We start from the raw sequence: 14,343 nt of genomic DNA, 5'->3' as shown, positions 1-14,343 counted from the left end.
CCTTACATGTTTAATTGTCAAATTGTAATGCATTAAATGTTGGTATAAGGAAAAAGTTTCATCTAATTTAATTTAAGTATATTTTCATAATTTTAAAAATACTTAGATTATATATATATATATATAAAGTTTTTGTCAAATTTCGCATGTTGTGTGATACTCATTGTGATTGATTTTGTTTGGTTGAATGCTCATTTTTTTACGTGGTTAATTTTTTCCTTAGAAATTGATTAAACTTCAAATATCAAAAAACAAAACTTGGAAAGGATAAGCTTGGAAAGGGGAGGCCGGAGGCATGATAGTAGGGTTACTACCAATTGCTTAAACGCATGATTTAACAATAGAACTGATGGAGCATTTATTTGGGGAAAAGTAATAAAAAGCCCCATTATAAAGGTTGGATTAACAATAATGATGACAGATAAAAGAATATCTACTATATGTAAGAGGAATATTTACAGATTTGAAACTAGGCAAAACTTGACCCTATGCTTAATTTGCCAGGTCGTAAACAGGGCTAGCATCAGGCCTGAGCGGAATTAATGTGCATAAAACCTGCAGATGTATCGAAACACGGTTAATTGCATAATATTAATGAAACGATGTACATCCCTAAAAAACAGAATGAAGATAAAATCTTCCAAATTAAACTAAAATTTGGCAGTACGTATAAGAACAAAGAAAAATGATAAGGTTTTTTCTAAATTAAATCACCTTATGATGGCAAAGTGACAGTACTTAATCGTTTGAAACAACAATTTCTGTAACCAAACCTATTTGACAGTCTTGAAATAAAAAAATTTCCTTGACTATATTAAAGTTGGCCTATCATGTCCAAATTTATGCACCCTCTCAAATAAAAAACAGGTACGCCACCTACTGGAGATGTTTTATGAACAACCATATTATATATAAAATAGACAATGATGTGAGTTTCTACATGTACTACCTGAAAATGTAAAGAACTTTTTTTGAAAAGGAAAATGTAAAGAACTTGGAACAAAGTTAAATGTAAAAATTCATTTAATATCCGAAGCTTGCACCATAAATAATTTTTTATCCCAATGTGTATATCTAAACAGGTATTTGTATGGTGGTCACCTAGTTTATTTTGAAGGTGTAACTTTTTTTTTATGGGCATTTTGAAGGTATAACTTGTGTTCAATAACAGTTGTCCTGTCCCCGTATCAATGGTTTTTCAGGTACTTAATATTATAGAATTAATTAACCATCATCTCCATTATATCCATTTCAAAGCAGGCAAATTGAACGAAAATTTTGTCATTTATGTATGAAAGTTCACCTCTTCCCACAGTTGAAATCTTTTAATGAACAGCAAATGCTTAATAAATCCAGGAAAAGAAAAGGATAGTAAATAAGAAAAAGTAATGAAAACAACCCAGGTTTAAAAATTACCTCTGGTCTAAACATCCAGAGCAACAGCCTTAGCCATCTGATGATGGCCTACTATTTGATAATGCTATTGGCGTCAAAGGAGGAGAAGCGATATCCTCAGATATAGATGATATATGAGAGGATTCTAGCGCACTTGAACTATGTAATGCAGTAACTCTAGCACCACTAGAAGGTATGGAGAAACTACGAGCCATGGCTTGAGGCGGAATTGGCAGTGGAGATGCTGCACTTGAAATTACCAAATTATTTGGAGCGGAAACCTTTTGCCCTCTGGGTACCAACGGACCTGAATAACCCACCAGACCTAAAAGCCTTGAATTGGATGGGAAATTAGTTGGAGGCCTTGGTAGTTCATGAAGCTCACTTATTTTAGGTGAAGACACGATAGTAGGAGAGGCACTGGGAGATACTTTTGGAGATGACGATGGAGGCTGGGGGATTGGAGTTGGCAAAAGAGGTCCAGAGAACATCTGAACACTGTCTACTGAGACAGGTCTGGTAGGCATAGGATTACTTGTCAATGGGCCAGAAAAGGCATGTCTTTTAATCTTTTTAGAGTAGGCAGAAACATAATCATGATTTGAGGATAAAAGACCATCTACCAATGGAGGTGGCAATCGCGTGGTGGCAGTATTGCTGTTACTCTCCTTGAGTACTGACTGTGCATTTCTGACCGTAGGACTGGAAAACTCATCTCTAATAGTTTCATGTTTCTTCTGTTCCAGTGGGGATGAATGCCACAGATTCGTTGTAGCCTCATTTGAATTTGTCTGCATTTTTGAAGGTTTTGGATTATTTGACCCTGACGAGATTGAACTCTTTGCATCAACTGGGGTAGGAAGCACATATGAACTGAATTTCCGTGATAAAGACGGGCGCATCTGTCTAAGTTTTTCACTAGAATCAGGTTTATTATCAGCAAAAAGTGGAGCGGATTGGCTACCTGTCCTAACCCTAAAGGAAAACAAATTCCGTTGGAGCTTATCTAAATTTTCCTGCAAATAAAACATACACCCATTATGCATATAGCCATATACTCTTACGAATTTCAAATTTCATATGAAAAGGAAAGAAAAGATAATTGAAATTTTGAAATTATAATTATCACCTTAGCAGCTTCAGCTGTTGAACCTCTAGGAAGGGTAAGTTCCACCTGGTCCAACTGTAAGGAAGCAAACATGGTTAAGCAGCATGCCATCAAAATAAGAGGAACTTAAGCTCAGTAAGTGTTTCTACTTTTTATAAGTTTGAAAATTAAAATAATATATATGGTTCGGATCCAAAAGTTTCACAGCCAGAAGTTTTTCATGTGGAAATTCCAAAGCACTTTTATGCATTGAACAGAGAACTAATATTCCAGTTTTCTTATTGCTCAATTCATCCAGCCAGCTTTCCTATCAAACTACATTACTCAAGCACATAGCAATTAGTGGTATTCCAACAAACAAGGGTGTATAGTTTCTCTGGATAAAATTATAAAAGTACACGGCCAACAACTCTAATGCTAGTAGACTTTGGCCCCTAAAGGCCTACATAACATAGCCCTTTCTCCCCAGGAATGCATTTATTCACTATTTAATTTTGATTTCACTTATGTTCTCTTTAGCATGCAGTAAGGTTTAAACAACTCATATTTATGACTGTAGATATAGTTAGTAGATCTTCATTAGACATCTAAGAAACATGGCAGAGGGAGAAAAAGGTCATAAATTCCTGGTTACTTAAGTTAGTCACCTCCATCGAATTTCGAGATGTAGAAACATCTTGCTCTTGTTCAATTTGTCCATAGTCAAAACTCAGCTCTCCATCATCATTCTCATCATAACCATCATCATCTTCATATCCCTCATCACCTTCATCCCCATCCTCCTCTTCAAGACCATTGAAGTGGTAATCAATGTGTTGCTGTTCAGTAACTGATTTTACATGTGGTTCTACTGTCTCAAGAGACTTGACTGCTTTCTTGAAGAAACATAACTGTTTTGGGGTAACAGAAAGTATAGGTGTCAACATAAAAACTAAAATGTAAAAACACCCGTATCTTAAGAAGAAATAGAAGAATAGAAGAACCTGAGCAGCATGGTGACGTGCTGCCTGTGTTAGAAGACTACGTGATTGTCCTTGTTTCAGAGATTTCAATCGGAAAACAAACAATGTAGCCTCCTCATCATATTCATCACGAGCAGTTTGCAACTGCTGCAACGAAAAAGTTTCCGTCTTTCCACCTTTAGACCTACCTCTCTCTCTAAATCTTGTTGCCATATACTCATATACATCTCTGCAGATCATATAACAAAATGAGAAGACATGTATTACAAGCAAAGCAAAATTATGATTAGATCTAACATAACATTTCAAACCTTTTCTCATCACATTGTCGCTTCATCTCCTGCTCCAGACAACAAAAAATTCATCAAATTTAATAAAGGTCCACCACATTGAATGACACAACAAGATACAGTAAATTGAATAACCACCAGTTGACCGCATTCACCAGACGACATGAATTTCAGAATTAAAATAATAATAACATTCTTAGGCTGTAGCAAAAACAGAGTGTTGTAACTTAAACCAGCATTTACATTTATAAAACAAACTTTAAGAAGCCTTCAAGATGTCAGAAGCATACTGCATTTGACAGTCTTCCTACAACATGTCTCCACATCCCGAAGACTAGACTTATGAGTTTATTAAGGTGGTAAAGATGAGACAAAAAGATCTGTTATTGCTCTCTTTAAGAACATATCCAATTTCTGCTACATCTAGAATTCTAGGTCCAGAAGTTGAAGAAACTCTTGTGATATTGCATTTTGTGTCTAAATCCTTCATTGGTCTATAATTCATGACTTAATCCATTTATCTAAGTGAAAGCCAGCTGATAGCGTACTGTAGCGGCAAGCCCAAAAAACGCTATTTAGAGCGCTATTGCGGCAAATAGCGGTGAACCCCCAGAGTGCTACGCTATAGCGCGCTATTAACAAGCCTGCATTGAACACTCAAGCTCTAGTCTCCTATGAAGATTTTATCAGGATGTCTCAGCTATAGTTAATTAATATTCATGTGAGGCCCCTTTATATTGCATAAACGCACGCTTACAAAAAATAAAATCCAGATGTTAAAAACCTTGTAATGAGTAAAGCCTTTAACTGAGGCAGGATAATGAATTTGAAAATTCAATGAAGTAACAAAGAGGAGTTATAAGAAGCTGGAAACTAACCTCAACAATTCGAAGTTCATTGAGGAGAGACTCTGATGGAATGGTAATTGTCTGGATTATATGAGAACGCTGCGCGAATTGGAAAAAAAGAAAGACAGAAAAATTAGTTATGAAATTGAAGCAGAAGCAGAAAATGAAATATAGAGATGGAATTAAGAGAGAGATACATACATATTTATCAATGAGTTTCTGAAGTTTGAACTGGATTTTGCCAAGCATGAGCAGAACTTTTCCAGTTTCTTCTTCGTGATCATTCAAAGCAGTTTTCTCGAGAAGACAAGAGCCCATGTCCCGCAAGGACTCGGCGAATTCATAAGCACTGCTGGCAGTTGCTGCGGCGGCAGAAAGCAAGGTATCGTAGCAGTCTCTTATGTCTTGCATGTCCTGAAATCCCAATTTCATTTCATCAAACCCTAAAACTAACAAATCAATCAGATAGACAAGACAAGAGAAGAAGATTGCGTACCCGTGTAGCCTGAGCAAGCTCTTCTAGCTGACCCAGAGGCAGAATGGTCTTGGAATCATGATGCTTGTGATTGTGATTGTGATTGTGAAGTCCCAACCCTCGTAACTTTTTCAGAGAGCTCTTCATCGACAGACACAGAATGCAATCAAATCAAATCAAATCAAATCAAGCACACAGATAGATGGATCGATGGATGGATGGATCGATAGATGGAGATGATGGATGTGGTTCTTCTTTCTTCGTTGTGTTAGCCACTCAATTCAGGGATGTAATAATGAAAAGAATGCTGCAAATATTGAAAATTGGAGTCAGTCAACAATGGCAAATGCGTATGCCCCTTCCATCAATAAGGTCAATTCTCAATTCTTCTTTCTTCAACCGCTTCCACTGCTTACGCTAACAAATTCAATATTATATCATTACCCTACCCCCTATCCCCATTATTCATTTCATTTATTATTATTCTTATTCTACAATTTCCCTTCCTTCTTGACTTCTTCCCCTCCTCACCCTTTTTCTATTTTCATTATTCATTCAACCATTAAATTCAATTTATATCGTTCTCAATTATTTAGTGGTGTAATCGGACCAGACTGGATCAGGTTTATAGTATTTAGATATCTGAACCAATCAAATATATTCAGTTTAGGATGATTTGGATTTCTTGATTTTTTTTATTTTGGATTTGAACCAAACAAATTTGATCTCAATTGGATTGGTTTGGTTCAGATAATCAGATTCAGAATAAAAAAATATTACTCTTTTAAATTTACATAAACTTTACTCTAAAAACATGCAAAATTATAAAAAAGAAAATGGAAACTCAATATAACCTAACATATTCAAAAGAACAACATTCCATAATTAATACATAATCCATATAATCAAACATGATTACATGAACAGACTAAAACCAACATCTCCAATACAAATATAAACAGATTACATTATGTAAGTGTTAACATAAAAAAGATTAACATAGGTCTTAGAGTATTGGTACTCTCCAAATTTTTATTAAAACAAAATAGGCAACAAAATGTTTACAGCAGTAGTGAGCATGTCTTCATAACTCTTCAAATGTAAATTATGTAATAGGTTGAAGTCTATGCGTTGAAGTAAAAAAAATCTCAATACCATTGGGCTGGTTTGGATTCATCGATTTTTCAATCTCATAATCTAATATCCGAACTGATGGTGATCAGATGCAAAAAAAAAATCAAATCGAACCAATTCAACCGACCATAATGTGTTTGGTTCAGATTGATTTGATCAGATTTTCATATCAAAGTGTACCTGCTTACACTCCTATTATTTATTGCGCAAAACTATCCCTACCACCCGAGCCTAAAGTTATCATCCCCATTTTTTAAAAACTCAAAAATACCCCTAACTTAAAAACCCTCCCCATTCCTTCACACCCCACACATACGGCACATACCACTCCCTCCTTCTCTCTCACATTAACCTTTCTTACTCACAAATTCACCATTCATTTCTTCTTCAACAAAGATATTAAGGGTACCTTAACCTATAGATTCTTCCATCTTCTTCAACATCAGGATCAACTTAAAAGGATTTTCTCTCTTCCCTTTTATCCTTGTTCTATGACAATTTTCGAGCTTCATTTACATGTTTCTTCTATTTTAGGCTCTAGTTCGATGTTATAGTTCTCCCCACATTCAAAAATGCAGATTGTAATGCACATACTACTACTGCATTTTAGTTTATGAAATTGAAAAAATACATTTTACATTTTTAAATGTAGTCTCATACTCAATTCTGGACTAGTAGGTCTTCATGGACTAATATTGCTTCAAAATTTCTCAATTCTTAAGACACAATCCACCCCTCAAGTTGGCACTGTTGTGTTGACTCAAATATATTGAATGAAACTATTAATTGGTTAGCTTGTAATATGTCATCGGGAATTATTTGAACGTAGAATGGATGACCCTTGTGCTATGAGGGATCAAACTCTATCATAGGAATGCAGTGGAGATTTAGCGGAAGAGTGACATATTTCATGAGAGGATCAATGAAGAATTTGATTCCTCTAATTTTTCTCTAATAGTTTTCCACAATTTCCTTTTTCATAGAGAGCATGGACTCTTTTCCATCCATATAAGATCCACAAAGACTATAGATGAATCCTTCTTAAGCTTTCAAGCTATCGTAAATCGATCATTTGCACTTCTTTTTGGTAGGAGACCAGTAGCTTATGCAAGATCATTATCAGAAATTAGAAAACACAACTTGGCAAATCTCACGAATGATGGTCATGAAATTGTGCGTAAAATGATCATGGTTGATGAATGAACAAACCTTAGAAAACACAACTTCGCAAATCTCAAGTCCCTAATAATTGAACGCTGCATTACTATGATAGAAGATAATTTATATTTTAATCGGTACATGAGTCTTTATTATTGAACCTTCTCATTTTGAGTATCATACTTTAATCTGACTTAAGACATCGCAACAAGCACCCTTTTTTATCATATCACATATCATATTCTTAATTTCTTCATTTCTCTATGGATGTGTATGAATAAAAACTAATTGTTTTCAAATTTAGTGAGTTTCGTAGTGTGTTTGGAAGATATAAATAGGAATCCACATCGAGTTGGAGCAACAAAAATGAATTGTCCTCTATTCTATTATATCCAAAATTATTGAAATCAAGCCAACATGGGTTGACACAAGTGGCTTCCAATTATGGATTCAACTCTCTTTTATATAAGTCGAGTGATCGAAAAGTGGATCTATGCTACCCTCCGCAACCCGATAGTTTGCAAGTGCTTTTTCTCCGTTCTACCATTTTCAAAAAAAAAATTATTTAAACCCATCATTACTGTAGTTGATCACAGACATAAATGGATAGAAATTCTTGTAAACCCCATAACATTTGTTAGATCCGCAACAAAACAATATTTATGAAATATTCCCAAAAAACACTTTTGCTAGGGCACGCCCGAGCAGAACTTTCTCCACCCCCTTTGCGGGTTTTCTCCCCCATTGGGGGTGCTCCTCTCCTCTAGTGAAGCTTTCTCCTTTACTAGGTAGCTATCTCCCCCACATTAGGTGGGTTTTCTTCCACATTAGGTGGACTTCCACACAAATAAGTGGGTTTTTTTCTTTCTCTTTGCTTTTGGACACCACCACCACCCTCCACCCACCGTTTGGCCACCACCACCCTTCACCCATAGTTTGGACACCGCCAACCACCTGCCTCTTCCCTCACCACCATATCTACGACAACCAGAACGCACTAGCAATCATGCCATCAAGTGCCCGCTTCTTTCTCCCTTATCAATAGGTTTGTCTGCAACCTTAAGCATCGTCAGATCTGCGACTCTCTACCTCTGATTCATGACCTTCGACCTCATATCTGCGTCCCTTGGCCTCTTCACCACCACCCGCGACCACCAACCACCAACCGGAATCACCCCCATGATCGTGGGTCGTCGTCGCCCTCACTCGGGTATGTGTTGTTGTGCTCTCCATCTCGTTCTAGTGGCTTGTCTATGTTCTTCTCAGTTCTTGGTTTGGTGACTCTTCTTAAGCACCACAACAACCTTGTTGTAGGTGTTTTCCTGTTGTTCCGGCAGAGTCGGTTTGGCTTATTTTTAAAAAAGCGACACAAAAATTATAAGATTAAATTTTCGCTTAGAGATTAGCATTTCAAGTCTTGATTAGATTTCTGGAGGTTGCTGGTTGTGGTTTTTTAGTTTTTCTTTCTAGTAGGGCTTGGTTTATACTGCTTTCTAAGTGTTTAAAGCATGCTTAGGGGTGAAAATAGGCTAGGCAACTCGTCCAGGGGACTACGGCCTAGCCTACCAAAGGTTGGGCCTATGCTAGGCTTTTTTTCTAAAAATGTCAGGCTTAGATTTTTTAAAAAGTTTGATTAGCTAAAAAGGTCAGACCTTGGCTTAAAAAAGCCTATTAGGCCGGCCTATTTACCTAATTTTTTATAATTTAATAAATATATTATACAATATATTAATAAGTTTAATTGTAACAAAAAAATATTAATAAATTTAATTTTTTTTTTGACAGCGAAAACTATTATTATTAATAGAAAATGATCTATGAGAACAACCATCTCATAGCAAAGTCCTTCCAAAATACCAACCAAAGACACACATACCACGTCTAGCGCTTGAGCCTCATAAAACCTCCTTAGAAAAAACTCATTTGGGATAAAAATCTAGGGAGGAAAAAGAGTACACCAAAACACTAGTGTGCCTAAAACAACCACCTCATGACATTAAAAAGCAATACCAATACACACTAATACCCATAAAGAAAAACCAGTGAACATGCGGGCTAATTCCATTCTGATGAGCCAAACATCTCCTTTCAAGAAAGAAAACCACAATTCCATTCTTCTCCATAAGGAGGCCATGCAATCCATCACTAGTAGTTGCCACCATCAGTAGGACGTGGCATCCTCGAAGTCTAACCACATAAAGCACCTCAGTATACCAAACCAGCAGAACAATGCAAATACTGGTACCTTATAATTGCACATTCCAACAATGATCAAACAATGTGCCAAATACCAAATGTCCAATGATGCCAAAACAGCCCCAAATTCACTAAATTTGCAGAAAATTTACCCAACCTGCAACCTGCAAACAGGATAAATTCAGGGAAACAGGATAAAATAGACTAGCTTCCAAGCACCTTCACAGCTGCAAAAAGGCCCATTTCCATCATATACCAGCAACTAGAGACATGCAAACTTTCAATCACAAATTTGCCAGAGCACCAAGTCGCCCTCTCTCCCACTCTTTGCCAAGAAATCCGCCTCATCATTTCCCGCACGCAGCACATGCCTAATCTCAACACAGTTTACTTCAGGTAACAGAAGATCATTCTGTCCCACACATGAAACAACATTAATAAATTTAATATCATGTCTAAAAGGTACAAAATACAATTAAACTAAAAGAGAAGAAATACTAAGATGAAAACCTAAATTAAAAACATTCTCTCCTAAAAAGAAATCCTTTTAGTATTGTTGAGGATGAGTTTTCAACTGAATTCTCCAATATTGAAAATAGAAATTTTGTGAAGGCTTATAAGTCTGCTGAACTATTACATCGCGACCTATTACATAGGTCTATTAGCCTCTTTAAGAGGTTATTATTAGGTAAGTAGACTTTCGAACATGCTCGTAGGCTAGATCTCGTAGAAAGCCAAGCTAAACCTTAAAATTTAGCTTATGAAAGGCCACAAGTCAAGTCTTAGGTAGCGAGTTCCGAATGTAGGCCAGACCTAAGCCTCAAAAAGCCTAGCCTAGCTCATCTCCACCTCTAAGCATGCTAGTTTACCCTAGACTGGATTGTATTACTGATGCTATGTTGTATGTGCTCTTTTTAGGGTTGTGTTTTTCAACTAGGAGGCCCATAGTGTTGCTTGAAAATATGTAGAGGCACGGTAGAAAAGACTGAAATTGTTTGGCTCTTGTAGCCTTCTACTCTTGTTTTGGGCAAGGCCCACTTCATCTAATGAATTGACCTTCTTTGACAAAAAAAAAAGAACTATGTTCTCTTTGTTATTTTAGCCGATTGACCATTTGCAGGTTTTCTACTTTTCCTAAAGTAAGAAGAATGCGATACTGATATCACAAAGATTGTGTTGTTATTCTTCGGTTGTTCTCAAATATGGTTGAAAATATTATTATCATCATCATACATATAGCCACAGGAGCATCTTTTTGTCCTCTTTTCTGAGGCCTTTCTGTTTTTCCATCTTTTCTCCCTGACTTTTTCTCTGTTAAAGCAGCACCTCCAAAAAAGAGTTGCTTTTTGCTAAAAGAACCATAGAATTGCACGGTGTGGAAGTCCAATTGAGAGGGGAGATTGAATGGAAATTATGAATTTCATTACATAGTAGTAATAGTACCATACTCTTGAAATTGAGACTACCCTTAATGCCGGTATAAAGAAAGAGGTGATGATAATTACTTTACACCTGAAGGTAATGAAATTAAAGAAAGAGGCAAAGCAAAGGCTTCATTTGTTTTGTGAGATGGATGAGCTAGCAATATTCATTCCGATCCATCGAAAATAACAAGAGCAGGTGCTACTACAAAAGGGAAATTACAATTCACAAGCAATTAAGCTTCAAGTTAAGGTTAAGGTTTTTTTCATCTAGTCAAAATATTGGAGGTGCTGCTCTCATCGGATTCATTATTGTCGGTGATTCCACTGGTGGCAGAGGATGAAGAAGAGGAAGCAGGATTAATCTTGTTCTGAGCCAAGAAGTCATAGAAAACTACCCTACCCGCCTTGCCCGCCTTGAGACTAATGTTATTAAAAGAGTGTTCCTCTTCCCCGTTTTTGACACCACCTCTCCTTTTCAAAAATATGCGACACAGAACCCAATTTTCCATGGGAACCTGCACATGCCCCTGCATATGAAATGAATTAATACTGTTGTTGTTGTTGTTGTTGTATGCAAGTAGTGCAAGCTAGCTAGCTATATTAATTAATTAATTAATTCTAAATTAAGTAAATTAGGCTCTGCCCAGCTGAGCTGACAGAATCACTCACCTGGGTGGTAGTGGTATTGGTATTGGTAAGGAGGCGATATTCGTGCATGATCCAATCAGTTCTGGATCCATGAGGTGGCTTGCCTGTGTAGAAAACCAGAGTCTTTTTCATCCCCACAACTTGGTTCCCTTTAGAAGTTGAAATCTGTTTGTCCAACCCAGTTGCCTTCCAGTAACCTGAGCTGGTGGCTCTGTTGGATCGATTCCCATTCGGATATTTAGCCTCTTTCATGCTGAAGAAATACCTCTCTCGCTCAGAATCACCTGTATATTTATATATGAAGAGTTAAAGAGTGAAGTCAAAATTGAAGTGAATATAATTAGAATTTACTAACAAACAAACAAACTAACTAACCTGGCAAATCCCAAGGGTCAGACTTGCAAAGATCAACCTCAGGAATGATAGAGGCTGGCAAGGGGCAGGAGAAGATCTTCCGCTTCAAGTATTGAACAACCAGTTCCTCATCAGTCGGGTGGAAACGGAATCCAGGAGGCAATCTAAGCTCACCATTCTTCACAAAGTTCACCTTCTCCATATGCACAAGCACAATCAATCAAGTAAGCTATGCTATGCTAGCTGTATGTGAGCTAGTGTGTTCATGTATATATCCACTCGTGCGTAGGGAGTTGGTTCGTTCTTATAAGCCCATTAAAGCAAAGCTAGAGGAGGGAGGGGAAGACCAGAACCAGAAGAATAAACAAAGGAAAGGAGGAGATGAGGAGCTCTCTGTCTCTCTCTGTGTGTCTCTCAACAAGAAAGATTAAAGTAAGAAAGAAGAAAGAGAGAAAAGGGAGTTATTATTATTAATATTATTGGATATATAAAGAAAGCAAAAGGGCATGGAGAAGGGTGCACTGCAGTGTAGCTTCTTTTATAGTAATGGGCCTCAGCCTGACAAGAATAAGACCACACATTTGGCTGATGTCGTAAACCACACTCAACCTTCTTTCCTTCTTTCCTTTTACTTTGACGTTTTCATTTCGTTGGTTGGTTGGTTTGTGTGAAATACTAAATAAAATTAAAAATTGTGAGACAAAACTGCAGCTAATCTTAATCTTAATTTAATATCTAACAAGCTTAGTGCTGCTCGACCTCTCTGCCCTGTCTGGTTTATCCAATCCAATTTCATTTCAAAGAAAACAATAGTACTGGCCGGGTCCCTTTCCCTTTCCCTTGTTCATGATCATCGACAAAACAAAACCAACTTGTTTTTCTCTTCGATCAGTTTGCTTAATTATCTTGTACAACTAATTAATTAAATTACTATCGACAATGAGTATGTTCAGTATAAACAAACAAACAATGCCAAAGGATATATATGTGGATGCGGTTGTATATATTTCTTGTGAAATTGGAAGTTGAGAGGTGAAGTCAGCGTAGGTCATTCATTGGCTACAGCTGGAGGTGAGAGCAGCTTTGATTTATGAGTGACACTACAGTACAGACTACAGATAGTTTTTGTTTTGGTGAAAGTACCCAATTGACCCTAACGTGTTCAAATGTTAGTTTAAGTGGTATGAGTTAGGGGATATAATAGTTTGAGAGGGTAAAGACTGAGGGATCCAGAGTTTGAATCATGAGAAAAACTGATTTATTAATAATTACTAACAACTAACATTTGTCTATTAAAAAAACGCAACTGACCCAAACCTTTCAATCTCCAGGTCTATTCTCTCTCTTATGAGGGAACAAATTAAACCACTTGCGTTAGGTACACAGGCAGAACACGGCATGGTCCCTTTTTGCAACTAAAATGAGGTACGGAAACTCAACCCAACCACGTCTCTCCCTCGCGAGTAACTTGAGACTCATCATTTTCTGTCGGTTTCGCTTTTACTTGCCCCTTTCCATTCGGATTCTCTATCTCTCTTCCTTCTTCATTTCCTCTAGCTTCCAATATACTCTTTCTTTTACGAGCTTCAATTCATACTCTGTGCGTGCGTGCGTCCTATATTTTTTTTTTTTGCGTCCTATATGAATCTACTTTCTTGCTTCTGGTAAAGTTAGCAGTAACTTTGGGCTTTTTCCCCGAAAATTAGAAAAAAAAAGTTAGCAGTAACTTTTAAAGTAGAGGCATCAAAGTAATAACTGTGTTTTACACTAGTGACAAATACATGAGTGCATATAAATTTGTAATAAGAAAAATATAATATATTATTATAAAAAGTTGGGTTAATCATTAAATTAATTATTGTATTTGTATAAGAATTTAAATTTAGTCTCTCCCTAGAAAAAAGTTTGGACTTTTATCCTCACAATTGCAGTTAATTTGGTTTTCATCTTCCCCTGATGGCAGAGCTCCAATGAAGGTGCTAAAGTATAGGCGAGAACACATGTGGCATCATGTTGATGCATTTAATGAATCCTAGGTGAATTTTATTTTATTTTAAATTAATTACATATCAGAATTAACCAAAAAAAAAAATTGAACCTAATTTTTTTAATCCCAAACATAACTTAAACCTAAATCAACCCAATCCCTATATTAAAAACCTAAATTCCTTAATCTCGCAATACTAAATCCCAAAATCAGACCCAGTTCATCTTCTTCCTTCGCAGATTAGGGTTCCTTATCCATCCTCTCCCACACTATCACTTAAACTTTTGGTGATGTCGATGCTTGCCATGAGCTCTCAAAAGTTGATGACCCATAGTTCAGACTAGAAGAAGGAGAGGGTGAAGCG

At 36.6% G+C, this 14,343-nt stretch overlaps 2 protein-coding genes across 2 annotated transcripts; both read right to left on the bottom strand.

The window, feature by feature from the left end:
• Positions 1-307: 307 nt before the first annotated feature.
• On the bottom strand, positions 308-5,519 carry LOC130729039 (uncharacterized protein At2g33490). Its single transcript, XM_057580655.1, has 9 exons — positions 5,100-5,519; positions 4,805-5,017; positions 4,634-4,702; positions 3,777-3,805; positions 3,487-3,694; positions 3,151-3,393; positions 2,525-2,578; positions 1,417-2,411; positions 308-555 (listed from the first exon to the last, which is right to left on the bottom strand). The coding sequence occupies exons 1-8, from the start codon at positions 5,223-5,225 to the stop codon at positions 1,446-1,448; spliced, it is 1,908 nt and encodes a 635-aa protein (XP_057436638.1). The 5' UTR covers positions 5,226-5,519; the 3' UTR covers positions 308-555; positions 1,417-1,445.
• Positions 5,520-11,093: 5,574 nt separating this feature from the next.
• Positions 11,094-12,529, bottom strand: LOC130729037 (NAC domain-containing protein 83-like). Its single transcript, XM_057580654.1, has 3 exons — positions 12,014-12,529; positions 11,660-11,922; positions 11,094-11,517 (listed from the first exon to the last, which is right to left on the bottom strand). Exons 1-3 carry the CDS (start codon positions 12,192-12,194, stop codon positions 11,254-11,256), a joined length of 708 nt encoding a protein of 235 aa, XP_057436637.1. The 5' UTR covers positions 12,195-12,529; the 3' UTR covers positions 11,094-11,253.
• Positions 12,530-14,343: the final 1,814 nt, after the last annotated feature.

Source organism: Lotus japonicus, chromosome 1, assembly GCF_012489685.1.
Source record: "Lotus japonicus ecotype B-129 chromosome 1, LjGifu_v1.2".
NCBI classification, from domain to species: Eukaryota; Viridiplantae; Streptophyta; class Magnoliopsida; order Fabales; family Fabaceae; genus Lotus; species Lotus japonicus.
This window is presented reverse-complemented; position numbering and strand designations above follow the sequence as displayed.